Source organism: Hevea brasiliensis, chromosome 13, assembly GCF_030052815.1.
Source record: "Hevea brasiliensis isolate MT/VB/25A 57/8 chromosome 13, ASM3005281v1, whole genome shotgun sequence".
In the NCBI taxonomy this organism is placed as follows: Eukaryota; Viridiplantae; Streptophyta; class Magnoliopsida; order Malpighiales; family Euphorbiaceae; genus Hevea; species Hevea brasiliensis.
In genome coordinates, this window is record NC_079505.1 from 68118927 (window position 1) to 68136543 (window position 17617).

Sequence of the window (17617 nt, forward strand, 5' to 3'; positions counted from 1 at the left end):
ATTTTTATTTAATTTTTAAATTTTTATTTAATATTTTTTATTAATTTTAATAATAAATATATTTATAAACTACACTTTATTAATGTTTTTATTATTTACTTTAAAATTTAAGCGCATATTAATTTTTATGCACTAAATATATTAAATCAAACGCTCATTCGGCTGCCACCTAAATCAACCTCTTATCGTTAGAATATGATAAAGTTGTCGATAATCTTATTTACACGTGTGATGGAACGTATGACTGTCTTGTTGATTCATCGGCCGCCATGAAATGCAAGCTAATAACCACGAAAGTCGAGAGAGCAGGCGATTATATTTCCCCCAATTTATCGAATTTATTTTGTTTATTTTCATTTTTCAATTTTCTTCTTGTTGGTTTTTCTAATTTCGAGCTCGCAAAATCCCAAAAGAAACTAGCAATCATATATCTGTCTTGTCTAGAGCATCTCTTCTCCGCCTCTTGCTTCTTCTCTTGTTTCTTGCTATCAACGTACAGATGCGGAATCCCGGAAACCGGGACATGGGTTTTGGAATTTGGACAGATTTTCACATTCCTATTTTCTAATTTTCTGTTGGGTAATTTTTGGATTTCATTGACAGGGGCTTTCATTCATTTTTTGGGAGCTCAATCGCCTTCACAAAATGACTACGAGCGTAGAGTCTACAATTCTCTGCAAAACCCTTGTGCTGCACAACAAGACCACGACCAGTCGCCCGATATTTTGCACCTCCATGAAGGATAGTTCGACCAAAGAAGTGAGTTTTAGTTCCCATGGAGAATCTGCAGAAAAAAGATGAGAGCTGAAGTTGCATCGTCAAGAAATCCCAGATAGCTTGGAGGAATCCATGCTCAAGAGAGTTCTCCACTATCATCGGAAGTGCAGTGAAAAGGCCAAGTTGGATGATGAATTGCTTTTTCAAAATAGCACCAAGTGCTTTATTATTGCTGCTGTTACTGGCCATAGCAGAAGCTTCAACACCACTAAGAGCCCAATAGAGCCGGCCCCATAAAAATGCATATACTGTCAGAACAACCATCATTGTGTTGAAATAAAATCCCACAGTAATATAAAAGAAGGATAGCATTCGGAAGAAATCCAATCTATGGCCCAACCTATAGACATCTCTGCTAAGAACCTGCTCGCCATTTCCACTGGCAACCTTGGCTTCAAACATGGAAACTTGATTGAACCCGACATCCCTTCCCTTACCAACTTGTATATATTCCTGGTGTGTGACATTGCCTCCTCGCAAAGTGCAGTTAAAGCCAGCAAAAATGTCTTCGCTAATGTTAATCACCCTAGAAGCTTTACTGATGCCACCACGAGTCAAGAACCAAAACCTGTCAAAGACATCTGGATGGCCATAATGCATTCGAACTTTCAAAGGGTTTGCCAAAACACGCTGTCCCAAGGTGACAAAACTCATTTCCTGGGCTGACATAAACCATGCCAGCGATGAGACAGAACCAGTAAAAATGTGTTCCCTGACTCCCAAGATAGTAGGCTTCCGAATTCCATAGTAGCGCCTGTATTCTTCCAAAAGATTTCTCATTTTGAGCGCCTCCTCGAAATAGTTGTCCTGGTTCATATCAATAGTCTGCACTGCACCGCCACGAGTAAAGATGAGAGCATGATTTTGATTCTCTGGTTTTCCTTCCCCAAGTTTCAAGGGGCCTGGCAACTTGATCCTGGTTCTTGCAATATTTATACCATTTTCAGCTCACATATCTGATTCAGGTTTAATTTCAGTTTTAGTCTCTGCTTGCTATTTGATTTCTTAAAATTTTCTATTCTTCTGTTTTGTTGTTGAGATTGTTGGGTGTTGATAGCTGAAAGATTTCTTTGTTTTTAACTATTTGAATTGTATATCAGGATGAAGAGTATTAGAGATTGGGTTTTTTCTCAATTACTGTCCAAGTCTGTTGCCTCGTCTGTACCGTTGTCTGGCAGCGGCAGTTTCTTCTCTGAGGGACCACTGGATGAAGATTCTAATTCCCGAGGTATCTGGGTACTCTTTCCCAACCACCCCCACCACACCCCACACACACCCCCCCACCCCCCTCCCCCACCCCTCTTTAGCTTCCTCTTTTTTATGTTTGTTTGTTAACTTTCTGGCAAGTATAATTTCTATTAAGTATTGATTGAAGAATTTTTCTTTTGCCTCACATAATTTTGGATACCACGAAAGGAAATCATCATGCGGTAACTGGAACTCTTCATCTGCTTGCATTTTCTATCTTTAGTGGCTGTTCTTACCGCTTATGAGACACTCACAAGCATACATTAAAAAAGAGGAAAAATAAAGAAAAATAAACAAAAATTGAATTAGGTAATCTTGACGAAGGAGAGGGTACCAAATAGTTTTAACTTTTTAAGAACTTTGGCCTTTTGTTGCCGTAATGGCATCATCTTGGTCTTGTATGTTAAGGATGTTATTGGAAACGTAATTACTAAACTAGACTTTGAAGGATTTTTTTACTTTATGAAATCAAATGGTTTCAAATTAGGTCCTATGATAGTGATGTATTATCTTTCTTGTATGATAACTACCAATCATAATAGGGAGCCCTGTCACACTTTCTGAAATGAGGATTACCACAATGTTTTTTGGGTAATATTTTTGATCATGTGACATGTTCTTTTTGGTTCTTGTTCTTAGTATCCATAAAAAGTATTTTTTGGTTTGGTTGGCGGGGTGGTATGGATCTCAATTAAAACTGAACTGATCAAATGCCTTACTTTCTGGCCTTCTCATATCATGAATTCACATGATACTTGTCTTGCCTTTTGGGTCACCAGATCAAGGAACTGTCCATAGTGACAACAACGTACAGTGCAGTGCAGTCAACATGCCTATGTGATCCATGGTTGATAAACGGATGGCAAACTACGAAGAATCTTTGGAATCATCTGTTTTTTCCTCATGGTGATATCTATATGTGAAATAATTACCATACAGTACTCAAGCCATATATTTCTACGCATGGGAGTGTTTCTTAGTCAAAATTTTCCATCCTGGGAATTCATTTTAGTAAGATCAGAAAATGTTTTTGTTTTCAGTCTGACTTAAAAATGTATATTGATTTTGTTGAGAAAGACCTTACTTTCCTGTTATCTGCAGCTCACATGGTATGTTCAGAGGTTGCACCACTGCTTCCAGATACATCATGCCCTTCTGTAACACTCAGGAGAATGGGTCTCATCCCTTTCTGCTGGAAGATTCTAACAGATCTAATAATGTCAGTGATTATGAAAAGATGGATGCATTGGCAAAGATTGAGGATCTCCAAGTTAAGTTTTTCCGGCTTCTTCAGCGGTTAGGTTATTCAAATGACAAACTTTTGGTGGCAAAGTTTTTGTATAGGATACACCTAGCAACATCAATACGAGGAAGGGAATTAGATTTGAAAAGAGCCAGAAAAGTAGCCACAGAACAAGAAGCAATTGAAATTCCCAAATTAAATTTCTCTGTAAGAATACTTGTCCTATGGAAAACAGCTGTTGGTAAGAGTGCCACCATAAATTCTATATTTGCTCAGGGAAAGGCAATGACTGATGCATTTGAACCAGCCACTAATCGCAGCCAAGAGATTGTTGGAAATGTCTATGGAGTCAGAGTAACTTTTATTGACACCCCTGGCTTTTTACCTTCATCTACAAATAATATGAGACGAAATAGGAAGATCATGCTTTCTGTGAAGAGATTCATTGGAAAATCCCCACCTGATATTGTTCTTTTTTTTGAGCGGCTTCACCTCCTCAACATGGGTTATAATGATTTTCCTCTTATGAAGCTTGTGTTCCAAGTATTTGGTAGTGCAATTTGGTTTAACCCCATCCTTGTCATGACTCATGCTTCGTTAACTCTTCCTGAAGGACCATGTGGATTTCCAGTCAACTATGAATCATATGTGGAAAGATTTGATGGAACACTTTATACACCAGGCAGTATCAGACACAAAACTGGAAAACCCAGTACTTTTAGCAGAGAATCATCCTCGGTGTAAAAAAAATTTCATGGGGGAAAATATTCTTCCCAATGGACAAGCTTGGAGATCTCAATTCTTATTGTTATGCATGTGCACCAAAATTCTTGGTGATGCTAATACTCTCTTGGAATTTCAAGACAGCATTGAGTTGGGTTCATCCAGCCCCCGGGTGCCTTCACTGCCACATCTCCTTTCATCTCTTCTACAGCACCGTGTATCAAATCCAAATGAAGCGGATCACAATGTTAATGATATTTTACTTTCAGATGCAGATGAAGAAGATGAATATCAACTTCCTCCAATCCGAATCCTGACAAAATCTCAAATTGAGAGATTGACTAAATCGCAGAAAAGAGACTACCTTGATGAGCTGGATTACCGGGAGACTCTTTATTTAAAGAAACAGTTGAAGGAGGATGCTCGAAGGCAGAGGGAGAAGAAGCTTTCTGAAGCTGAAACTTTGGTTGAGGATAATAACTATGATGACCAGCAGCAGCCACCTCCGGAGGCTGTCCTCTTACCGGATATGGCAGTTCCTCCGACTTTTGATTCAGATTGCCCTGGACACAGATATCGCTGCGCTGCTACAAGTGACCGATGGCTTGTGAAACCTGTTCTTGATCCTCAAGGATGGGATCATGATGTAAGCTTTGATGGTATAAACTTGGAGACAGCTATGGAAATAAAAAAGAATATTTATGCCTTAGTTACTAGACAGATGAGTAAGGACAAGCAGAATTTCAGTATTCAGTCTGAATGTGCTGCTGCTTACACAGATCCTAGGGGTCCTACTTATTCTGTTGGTTTTGATGTTCAATCTGCTGGTAAAGACCTTATCTATACAGTTCACAGCAACACAAAGCTGAGGACTCTCAAGCACCACATTGCTGACTGTGCTATGTCGTTGACATCCTTTGGGAAGAAGTAATATGTTGGTGCCAAACTTGAAGACACCATATTGATTGGGAAGAGACTGAAGTTTGTAATGAATGCTGGCCAAATGAGAGGCTCTGGAGAAGTGGCATATGGTGGGACTTTTGAAGCAACATTAAGAGGGCAAGACTACCCTGTGAGGAATGATATTATCAGTCTATCAATGACGGCTTTGTCCTCTAAGAAGGAGATGGTGTTGGGTGGAGGTTTTCATTCCGATTTTCGGCCGATACGAGGCATGAGAGTGGCAGTTAATGCCAATTTAAATAGCCAGAAAATGGGGCAAGTTAACTTAAAGATTAGTAGCTCTGAGCACATTGAAATTACACTAGTAGCCATTTTTTCAATTTTCGGGGCCCTTTTACAAAGGAAAGAGGATGGAAATGGAAGCAAGGAATCATCGGAGACATGATGAGTCTGTGTTGCTCTTTTCGGTAATAGATTTTCTTCATTTGGAGAGAGAAAAATAACCTGAAAACAATTTTTATGCAGAACTAGGTTTTAGAGCCTTCAAACGGTCAGGTTTTCAGAAGTTCCCATTTTTCTTTTGCCCCACAGTTTACCCAGACATGTATGTTGTGGAGGTTAATAGTGATGTTCTATTTTTTTTTTTTTAATGCATACTGGAGGAGGCTGGATAGTGATACTATCTTTTTCTTTTTAAACTAGTGATTGGACATGGCCGGTTGACCTGCTAGTCTGCCCACATATAAATTTAACAAGAAATCGCTGTTATAATTGTACAGGAACACTAGGAAAATCAGTCTTGTGATTCCTGGAATAAATCACTTTTTGATGGTCCAAGTATGATGTATCTTTGAATTGTTGTGAAGCTTCTGTCTGCTATGCAAAAACGGCTGTAGATTCCAAACTGAATCATGTAATTCTTCATCAATGTTCTGACTTGTGACTGTTCTTCTTCAATTAATTTCGTGTCAGTGCACTGCATTAATAGGATGTTTGGGTGTTCTTTAAACAAAATGTGACGGCAGCAATGGGGAAATTAAAAAAAGCTTATTTATGCCATGCCATGTTCGAGCTGGAGGAGGCTCCATGCTTGCTGCAAATAATGTGTACAGGTAAGAGTCTCACAGCTTCTGATTTAATCTTTTGTGGTATGCAATGTACAGTCAACGGGGATTCTTTCAATTCTAGCATTCAGAGATTTATGCTTATGAAACATGACATGCTGTATGAAACAAATATGTGGAAACTTGGATTAAATGGTTTAATGATTTTCTGGTTTGAAAATGCATTAGTCAGTAATGGAGAGAGTTCATACCTTGCATTTCTATGAATTTTGCCTTGAGTTTGAAGAGAGAGTTATGAAAATTGGTTTCATTTTACAATAAAGTTTATAATTGTAGTCTGAAGTTCGATAATTATCAATAATCACTGGTACTCTTGTTATCAATTGCAATAAATATAATAATTTTTTGCTCATTTATCTTCACGTTAAAGAGAGAGAGAGAGAGAGAGAGAGAGAGAAATTTCCAATGGAATTGGTAATAATAAATGATTCTAATTCTAGAGTACCAGATGGGGTAGAAAGGATAAAGAGCACAGTATCCACTGATGCTCGTGGAAAAAATTATGTTTATCTAAATCCCAAGTTGGGGATGTTTTTAGGGATTTTAGATCTTTTAATTTGGCAATGTTAGCGAAACAGAGCTGGAGGTTAATGAATGATTCATCTCTTCTTTGCCAGAATTTTTGAGGCACGATACCACCCTCGAAAATATTTTCTTAAAGCTGGTTTGGGTTTCCATCCTAGCTTTGCTTGGAGAAGCATCATTCAGTCTAGGTGGGTTGTACAGACGGTTCTCGTTGGATAGTGGGTGATGGATCTCTTATCAAAATATGGAAGGATAATTGGTTAGCCCAGCAGAATGGTTTTAAGGTGTGATCCCCTCCCGCAATTTTGGATGAGAATGCTTCGGTAGATAGCCTGATTGTACTTGAGGAAAATAGACGATATGAAACTATGATCCATCAAAATTTTATGCCGTTCGAAGCCAAACAGATTTGCTCCATTCCACTGAGTTGCTCTCGATTGGAGGATAAGGTTATCAGGCATTATCATAAGCGTGGTTTCTTCACTGTGCGAAGTGCATACTATGTGGCGCTGTCTCAGCAAGCACAAAATCTTGCATCGTGCTCCCCAGCGCTTCATTGCGAACCTGTTTTGGAAACATTGCTGGGCGATGCCCATTCCACCCAAGGTACACCATTTCATTCGACGAGCATGTATGGACTTATTGACGAGTCTTCTATTAAACGGGGGGTCCAAATTAATGGGGCTTGTCCCTGGTGTGCTGCATCGGTTAAGATTGGTAAACACTCATTGCGTGAATGCTCTCAAGCTCAGTTAGTGTGGCAGTCATCACCCTGCAGATGGTTCCCGTTGTAAGTCAGAAGAGTTTCTACAGCTGGCTTCGCGACTTACAAGCCTCCCTTAGTGCGAAACAATTTGAGCTTGTGTGCATGGTGGCATCTAAAAATTGAATTTATATAAAACTAAATTAATATCTTATGTTACACATAATTTATAATAAGTATATTTTAAAATTTGTTTTCTGATTTAGTCTCAATTTTAATAATAAGTTCATAATATTCAATGTTATTAACATAATATCAATAAAGTGATAAAATTTTTCACAAAAATTGGCTATTGCTTAAAGTCTCAATTAGCAAATAAAGTTCATGAGATAATTATTAGGATATAAATGCAATGAATTATTGTAGGTTAGTGAGCTATTTGATCATAATATACACTGAAAATTCACATTAATAAGAATTGAAATTAAAAAACCAATATTGTAATTCTTACTGGTTCAAATTTATTTTATTATTTTAATATGATTTTATTTTTTTTATTGATGGTTTAAATTGAAAATTATATTAAATAAAAAAAACAAAATTTAATTTTTACATATATTTTTTAAATATATTATATATTTTTAATATAATTATATAACAGATTATAATAAAAAAATAATAATTAAAAATAAAATTTAATTGAATTTAAAATAAATTTAAATTTTAAAAGTATTAATAAATTTAAATAGGATGATTTTCCTACCTACATACAATTCTCTCCAAGCCTATAATTTTGATTGGAGATTTTAATGCTAATAGTAATCATATGCATTGTCTGCAATAATTCTCAAAGCCCACAAAAGTTGACTATTTGGGGTCTCGAAGATGAATTCGTAGACTTCTCGCACCAAAGGAAAACTGGCGTTTGTCTTATTCTCCCTATCTTCCTTAAAATCAATAATAAGATCACCCTAAGTTTTATGGAAGGAGATTATTCTTGAAGTACTTAAAAGTTTTTCTAGGTAAATAAAATTCTGATGAAAAATAAAAAGTAATTTTTATAATTCAACTTTAAATTTTATTTTATATTTTATTTTTATACTTTAATTTTAATTTATTATTAAAAATTTTTAAATTTTAATTTTATATTTTAATTTTTTTTGATAAAAAAATATTTTTTTTAAATAAATCATCAAAATGATATTAGTATTTTTATAATAAATCATATAATTTTTTTTTAGTGTAAAAAAAATATTTAAAAAATTTTTAATCTGAATTTTTTATATTAAGTTAAAGAGAATTTTATAGAGAAATTTTTGTGAAATAAAATTATAATTTAAAAATATTGTAATAACAAGTTAAAGGAATAAAAGTGAAACATGGGATGGGATGAAATTTAGATACAGTCTATAAAAATTATATAAAAAAAAAAAGAAAACAAATATTACAATAAAGAATAGTTGTAAGAACGAACAATGAAAAGGGTGATTATGGACAAATTCTTCCTTAAACTTTGTCATCATCTCATAGTAGCTCAACTAAAATCAACTAAGCGTTTTTGAGTTTATCTCAAAAATTTATTGGGTCGGCCATCAATCTCAGTTTAAGATTCCAAATTTTACCTAAAAGAAAGACCATTTGTTTTTTTCCCCCACAGCACATGCACACACGTATCATATAGTTTGTATTCTTAATTTGAAGAAAGTGACGCTTCCCAAATGCTCAAAAGCAAGCTCATCTTCTAAAATTCCAATCAAGAATCCAATTTATTTATTCAATACAACTAAACACATGCATCTAAGATTTACAACAAAAGAATTTTCTTTTTAACTACAAATCACTAAAATAAGATGGTATCAGATTACCCTTTTTTTTTTTTTCTATTACAATGTCAAGGTGAAGAACCCCACAAAACCTCAGCTACAATGGTAGCTGCTTCAGCATCAGAAACAGAAGCATCCCTAACTCTCTTCAATATCTCTTGCTTGAATGCTCTTTTCTCTCTCTGCCTCAACCCTTCCCCAACTTCTAGCTGTACTGCAAATCTTGCTACACAGCTTGCAAATGGATGGATTTCTAAGAACCTCTTTTCCCTGCTCTCTCGCCTCTCTATCTTGTCTTCAGCACTGTTCCCGTTAGCAGTTTCTTTCCCATCAAATCTACCCATGTCAATCAAATCACCACCAAGCTCTGATCTTTGCAAATCTACAAGCTTCTTTATCAAACCTTCTTTGAGCATAGCTTCTATTGCCTCTTTGCGGCCAAAATACCCAATTTCAAGAATGCAATCCATTGTTAGAACGCGAAGTTCCAGGTCTTTATAGTCCAAGAAACTAATGATTTTGGGTATTTCGCCATTGGACTCGATCTCATCTACCAGCGGTGACTTGATTAACTTGATGAGCGTACAGAGTACTTCCATTGATTTCCAGGAAGCCATTGACACAAGAGCATGAATCAAAGGACCCATTAGCATTTGACCCACGAAAACATCTTTATTGAATCGAATCAAAGCTGCAACAACAAAAGCGCACTGTTCTCGAATCCTCTTCGAGCAATTGGGATCGCAGATTATTTTTTCAAGTAACAAAAGAATCTTAGATTTAAGAATCAAATCTTGTAACTCGCGATTAAACCCTTGCGAGAGCCTATTCTCAAACTGAGTTAACAAACTCACCAACTCGTCTTCGTTCTTTACAGTCCCTTTCAACAAAGTCGTCAAATTCTCGATGCTTTCACGATCGATCCAGGCTTGAATCTCAGACTCAATCGACCCAGCGACTCGCGAGATGGAGTGGGTGGATACTCGGCGAGTCAAGAAATTCCGAAGGCTATAACCACGGGATTTCTGACGAGTGTCAACGAGGGTTCTAAGGCTGGTGAGATGTTGTGAAAGAGTAGAGAGATGTGGATCTTTGGAGAGGATGGTGTCAGACTCAGTTTGGAGCTCTAACAGAGCTTTAATGGCGGGTGAGTTGGAGTCAGCAGTCCTAGGAATGGGGTGGGCTTGGAGATCGTGAGAGGCTTGTCTGAGAGCTTCAAGGACCTTGAGGACTCTGGAGATCTCCTCCTTGGAAGACGGGTCTTCCATTAGTGGCCGATTCCAGCAGTTGAGAGAGAGAGAGAGAGAGAGAGAGAGAGAGAGAGAGAAGAGAAGAGGCGTAGTAGTGTCTAGTATTAGAAAATTTTTACCTGCACCACGCTGGTAGGTAATTTAAATATTTCAATTAATGAATTTTATTATTTTTTAAATAAAATTTATTATAATTTTATACATAAAGTAATTTAGAATTTAATTTCAAAGATATAATAAAAACTGTAATTCAATCTCTAATTTTTAATGAAAAATAATTTAGCTTTCAAAAATATTAATATTTCTATTAATAAAATAATTAATTAAAATTATAATAATTTAATTCACTGTATTTTGCTTTTCATGATAATTTAATAATTATATTTTTGTATTTATAATAAGGGCAAATCGTAAAAAAAATTTCAATATTTGCTCATTTTTATAATTTAATCTTTTTTTTTTAACAATTTCATCTCAATTTTTTACATTCAATTTAATTTTATTATATTATCAAAATTAATTATTAAACTTAATAATAACATCACATCATCATTTTTATAAATATTATAATATCTAATTAATTATTAATTATATCTCTAAGTTATCATAATAATTCTTAAATTAAAAAGAAAACTCATGATCCTAATCAAAAATCGATTATGCCTTCTATGAGCAGGAACAAGAGGAAGAAGATGAATAAGCAAAAAGAGTAGAATTAATTTTAGGTTAGAAATTCTATTTTTTTAATTTATAAATTATTAAGATAATTTAAAGATATAATTAACAGTTAACTAAATATTATAATACTTATTAAATATAATAACGTGGTATTACTATTAATTTTAATAATTAATTTTGATAATAAGATAAAATTAAATTGATTGTGGTAAATTAGAGTGAAATTATTTAAAAAAAATAGAATAGAATTATAAAAACTACCAAAGATTGGGTTCTTTCAACGATTATTCCTTATAATAATTTAATTATTTAATTTTAAATTGACTGTTTAAATTATAATTAATTAATGATAAATTTTAATAAAAAATTATTTGTCAATAAAAATATACCTTAAGAATTAATTCTTGTAGCATACGGAGAAGGAAGAGGAAGGCTTCGGAGAAATAAACTCGAAGACGAATCTGAAAGTCAACAGTGGCTCGTTCGCGTAAGCGACAGCCACTTGTATGTTAATTATATTTACATGAATATTATTATATTATTATATTGTGTCTGCCATATAATCCACGAGAATATCCTTTTTTCTATTTAAGTATATACATAATAATTCTTTCAAAAGGGCATCAAGATTTTCAATTAAATTATTTTTAAATTATTTTCAATTAAATTTACTAATAAAATACCATAATTAATTGAAATTTTATCTTCAACATTATAATTAATTAATCCACTATCATTATTAGATTAATAATTTAATTTAATAAATAATGAGTTTTAATTTAATAATATTTAAATATTTTTAAAATTATTACATTTTAAATTAGAATCATTATTAAAATTAAATTATATCAAAAAATTAATAATCTAATGAATTTCAAATTTTATATACAAAACAAAAATTACATCTCCATAAGGAGATAAATGCTTTATTATCACTATTAAATTAGTAATTTATGTAGAGTTTGGTTGGTTACTAAAAATATGTGATTGCTAGGTTGCTCTAGGAGGTTGGCATCTTCAAGGGATGTTATCAGTGTTATCTGTGGAGCACTCAGTCCTTTAAGTGGCTATATGAGATTGAGAAAGCTTACGGAGCTCTGTCTGCCATCTAGTGATCGTCTAAAGGAAGGACACTTTCTTGGCTGGAGTTGGCTCTCTGTTTAACTGGTTGAGTTGATCTTTGAGCATTTTCAAAGCTTCTTCTTGTTTCAAGACCCTTCTGGTCATTACTTGCTTATTAATTTTGGCGCTGCTTGTCTGTCTTATTGTTCCATGGTTGTCGACGAAACTCTGGCTGCATGCAGATGATTTCTTCGGCTTGAGCTGCCCTGAGTTTAGGATTTCGGTTATGAGATTGGACTTCTACGTGGTTTTGAGTTAAGGCCCATGTGTTAAGCCCATGAGAATCGTAATTTATACAGGAATTTAGCACCATATTTTTATCAATGAAGGTGTGCATATATTTAAAGCACTTGATAATTTATAGATTTATAATTAATATAAATTCAATGACTAAATTAAATAATATTTTAGTGGCACGTGTATGAGTTTTTAGGATTGGATTTTACGATTAGATTGCCGATAGCTGTTTATTTGCATTATGAACATTGGGGATTTTTTTTTTTTTTTAATCATATTGTATTTTATGTGATGAATAAAATTAAGAGATAAATTATTTTCATCATTGCGAAGTTATGAAAATAATATTTCGCAATTTGAAAAAATTAAAATAAAAAAAAAAAAGAACTCTCTTTGAAATAAATAAATTGAGTTGCCCAAATAATTTTTTGAATAAAAAAATAATGTAAATCAGAATAATATAATTAATTTTTCTTCAGTTGAAAAATATACTTAAAAAGTAAAAATATCTTAATTTTAAATTTATTTATGTATTTTAAAAATAATTATAATAAAAATAAAAGGGCTCTACTTGATAACTTTTATTGAATAAGAAAATTATTATTTAATTTTTCTATTTTAATAAAATTAATTATTTAATATTTTTATTTTAAAAAATGGATGCATAGTTAATTTTTATATTTTTATTTCATTTATTTTATCTTTGTAATTTAAAAAAATATATAATTATATAATTTTATTTTTAAACTTTGAATTATTTGATTCTTATAATGATAATTTTTCTTTTTTAATATATTAATTAATAGAAAATTTAATTTAAATTTACTAGACAAATTAAAGAGTAAAAGGAATAAAATATATGAATTAATTAATATATTTCAAAATAAGAGAGTTGAATAAATAATAATAATAATAATAATAATAATAATAATAATAATAATAATAATAATAATAATAATAATAATAATGTAGAGGTAAGCACATTCGGATCAAATTGAAAATGCTAGAGTCTTACACAAAACGTGTGGAATTTGTTGATGAAAATGAGTCCACTTTTGTAATTTTTATACTTTTGCTTAATTACAATTTTTTTGACTTTTTCTTTTTAGAATATGTTTGATAAAAAAGTTAAAAGATAAATTTTTATATTTATTTGATTAATTTTTTATATTTGTTGATTAATTTTTATATTTATTTGATAAATTTAGAATATGTTTGATTAATTACAATGTTTGATAAAAATTAATCCTATATTTGATTAATTTTTTTCAACTTTGTTTTGATTTTGATTCAAGCGAGACGGAGATAAAAAGACCCTTATCTCATTCATTGAATCTTTGTGTCTCACACAATAATATATTATTATTTTTTTATTAAAAATAATTTATTTCTATATATATTAACATATTTAAAAATTATAAATTTAGAAAAAATATAAATATATTGTATTTCTAATTATATTTTATTTTTAATAAATAAATTTATATTATATAATAATAAATTAAAATAAAAAATAAAATAAAATTTCTCATTAAAAAATCCATCCCGCCCCACTCTTGTGCGGGAAAGTCTCTGCTTCAAAAGACATAAATATTAATGATGTTAATGAAATAAAAAAAAATTAATTTAATCTTTATAATATTAATGTAACACTCTAAAAATTTTAAATTTATTATTTGATGAGTAATATTGGTATTTTAATTTTATTTAAATTTTAAGAAATTATTTGGGATTTTTTTTTAAATTTTAAAAATTGGGTTCGATTTTCCGAAAATATAAACTTTGATGATTTTAAAAAATTAATTTAAAGACCACGTGGTAAAACTAAAAATATATTTGGAGTCTACGAATTTTTCTGAGTTTTCTGGAATTTTTTCGAAATTTTTGGACCTCGTTTTTGGTTAGAGGCAGTAAAATTCAAAATTTTTGTATCGAATCGATCGAATCGACGGATCGGACCGAATCTTCTTCTTCTTTTCTTCCTCTCCGCGCGTTTCTCCTCCTCCCTTCTCTCTCCTTTTTCTCTCTTCTCCTCCTCCCTACTGCCGCTTCCTCACTGCTACACTGGCCGCGCCTCGCTCTTCCCCACGGCCACACTGAAACGCCAAGCGGCTCGCAGCGTGCACGCGACCGCTAGCCTTCCCAGCCAAAATCTGGCCAATCCGGCCACCAATCGGACCGGGTCTTGTGTCTAAACCCATCTACTCGTCGAGAGCTTTCCATAGACACTAAGAACACCGAAATCCATCTAGCGGTTTGTCCAATTTTTGCCCGGGAAGTTTTAGCCCATTTTGACTTTCGGGCTAGATTTCTCGCAAACCGTGAACCCCACGAGAAAGTACCGAGCGCTCCACTGCGCCCACTCACGAGAGCTTCATGGGATATAAATTTCAAAATTTTTCAACACCGTTTTTCGGTGGGTCCCACGGAACTTCGCAGTGTTTTTCCGAGCATTAAATGAGCTTAGAAAATTCTAAAAATTTATTTACTAACCCCCGTGTTGTGGGCTTCGTGTAGATATCCTCAATTCGCGGAAATTCGACAGTTGTCTGGGTCTGTGAATTTCCGGCTAGACAGACCCGCTACCGGAAAAGTCTACGAACTGGATCAAGGTTTTGGCTACCCCTCCATTGTCAGATGTCCCGAGCGCGTCCTCGGAGTCGGAATCGGCAAAGGTAAACCCGAACCTTGCTTTTTCGTAATTTTCTAGTGCTTAAATAGGATTAAAAATCTATAAAATATTCGTGGTAGCTCAGAAAATTATGATTCTTTTTGCAATAGCCTAGTAATATTGCTAAGGACCGCGGGGCAAAGTTTTAGAATTTTTAGAGCTTATTTGAGCGGTTTGCAAAATGATCAATTATAAGGACTAAATTGAAATTTTACATATTGTGATGGATGACTGATTTGATGGGCCCATGAGGGGCTGTGTGATGAGATTGAGTTGTGGATATATGGGTTGTGAATATAGAAGTGTGTTTTGAGCCCTTTTGCAGGTTGGGTAGGTCCTAGGTATAGGGGAGACTCTGCCGAATTTTCGGCACAACTTAGGACGTATTTGCTCTTTTCTTGATTTGTATTGAGTCATTTGTATTAAATAATTGTAATGTAATTGTCAGGTGAGCCGGGACAGCCTTCTTCCTCCGCCCAGCTGCCACAGTAACCGTTGTCAAGTCTGTGAGTAAAATATTAATTTTAATTGTAATTTCACTATTATTATATGTTCAAGCATGCCCATGCATCACTTATATGCATATATTTATGTAGTTAAACTCTAGGCACAATTTATTTTGCATTCATAATTGTTAAAGTGCCATGGATATTGTTTTGGTAATTTGGAGCAGTGTGCGTGCGTTGGCGTGCGTGTGATGTGGTGTGGACTATGGATAGGACGGGTAGACACGGCTTGAGTAATTCGGGGACCCGATCCTTCGAGGGTAGTCACGCTTTGTAATTCACGACCCGATTTGGTTATTAAGTAGTGGAGCTTGAGTAATTTGGCATCGGGTTGGATATAAGAGAAGTCAGGATCGGCTCCCATATGTTATGATTGATACTACAGGGTGTGTGAGTGCTCCAAATTACCTTTTTGATGTTATGATGTGAAAATGTTGTTGACGTTGCATTTCACTCTACAGGGTGCATTAGTTTTAGATAGTTATAGAGATTATGATTAAAATTGATATTTTACTTACTCTAAATCTACGCTCACTGTTCAAAAATTTTTACAGCCACAGGAGGATATTTTATTAGGTTAACTCGCTTTTCTACTTCGCAGTTGTTTATCAATATTTGTGTAATTTTATTTACTCCTAGAATTTCGCATGTGTTAGAAGTATTTATTAATTATGGTCGTAATATTATTATCATGTTGGACCATAAGCGTATATTGATATGCATGTTTGATTGATTGGATGAGGGAGCTGAGCTCCCATTTTTTCTTATGAGGATATGAGTATGTGGAGGTTGAGCTGAGCTCCCCAATTTAGTATTTATTGTGTTTACAGTCGGGTGAGTCGAAAACTCCCGTTGGAAAGTCCATTTTATGGCGGACTGCCGTTTGTTTTCTTGATCTGGGCCCAAATGGGCCTTAGAGTTGGGTTAATGAGCAGTTAGGCTTACGGGCCTCGGGGCTTTAGGCGGGTCCTAGTCTTGCGGTCCGCCCATAGGTTGGGTCGTGACAAATGTGGTATCGAGAGGACTCCTCCGACGCAGTGGGTGCGAGGACGCCCCGGAAGTTGGTGGGTTGTAGCAATGTGGGGACGTCATGCGCTGCGGTGCCCCGTCCCACATCGGAAATGGGAGAAGGAATTGGGCCATATATGTGGGGTCGGTCAGCCAGCGCTTTTGGGAGCGAAACCTCCCAAGGGACAAATCCGTGAGGCCCACGGGCCAAAGCGGACAATCTTGGCTGGTCAGAATCGAGGTAATCTTATATTTCCAGGGTATAACGTAGAATCTAGAAACAAAGAATTACAGGAAAAGACGAAACAGAATCCTATACTCCGCATATGACTCCTAGTAGACTCTTCCCAACACTTAGATAATTTTTCCCTATGAATCTGGAGCCTAAGCTCTGATACCACATTTGGCAGTCATCAGTAGATGACCCAGTCAGAATAAGTTTGTGATAATAGAAGATTCAGGAGAGATAAGAAATTAGGAGACCTAGTTTGTCAGGACGTATCGTAGTAACTATACAATATTCTCGATGTCCGCTCTGTAAGCTGCAGATCTGATGCGACATGAGATTATTGTAGAGTGCGCTGCATCCCGTGGTGCTCCATGATGAGGTGTTTGAGATGGCTTATTTTTGAACAGTTATGCGAGCAGTTCTATATTTGCAGAGGAGTTGGGAACTCCTGGCTAAGAGTTTAGAGTTAGAATATTGAAAGGTCACAGTTGGGTGATAACTAGAGTCAGTGACTCAGTTACCCCAGCATGAGCTAGAGTTTCATCAAGAGTTGCCATCAGACCAGAGGTTTCGGACTAGTTGCAAAGTAAAGGTGACACTTATAGAGTGAGAATAGTATACCTTGTGTGTATCAGTATGGAATAAAGTACAACTCTACTACCTAGAGAAGGTCGAAACTATGAATTGATGATTTATAGAGCTATGATATGATAAAAGAGTCATTAACTTGACATGGTTCTGGCAAGGTGGTAGATGTAGTACCTTTGTTGCAGCAAGTTAGGATATAGTCCTATCTTTTCAGAATGGATCGAAGGTTATTACTGATAATGATGACTTATGGAATAGT

The 17617-nt window shown here is 34.3% G+C and overlaps 1 protein-coding gene and 1 pseudogene across 1 annotated transcript; one reads left to right on the forward strand and one right to left on the reverse strand.

Moving 5' to 3' along the window:
- Positions 1 to 609: 609 nt before the first annotated feature.
- Positions 610 to 1707, reverse strand: LOC131172182 (callose synthase 12-like; the record flags this gene model as incomplete). Its single annotated transcript, XM_058133124.1, has 1 exon — positions 610 to 1707. A coding segment is annotated over one exon (1098 nt), but the record flags the coding sequence as incomplete, so codon positions are not given.
- On the forward strand, positions 1687 to 5855 carry LOC110652285 (translocase of chloroplast 90, chloroplastic-like; annotated as a pseudogene).
- Positions 5856 to 17617: the final 11762 nt, after the last annotated feature.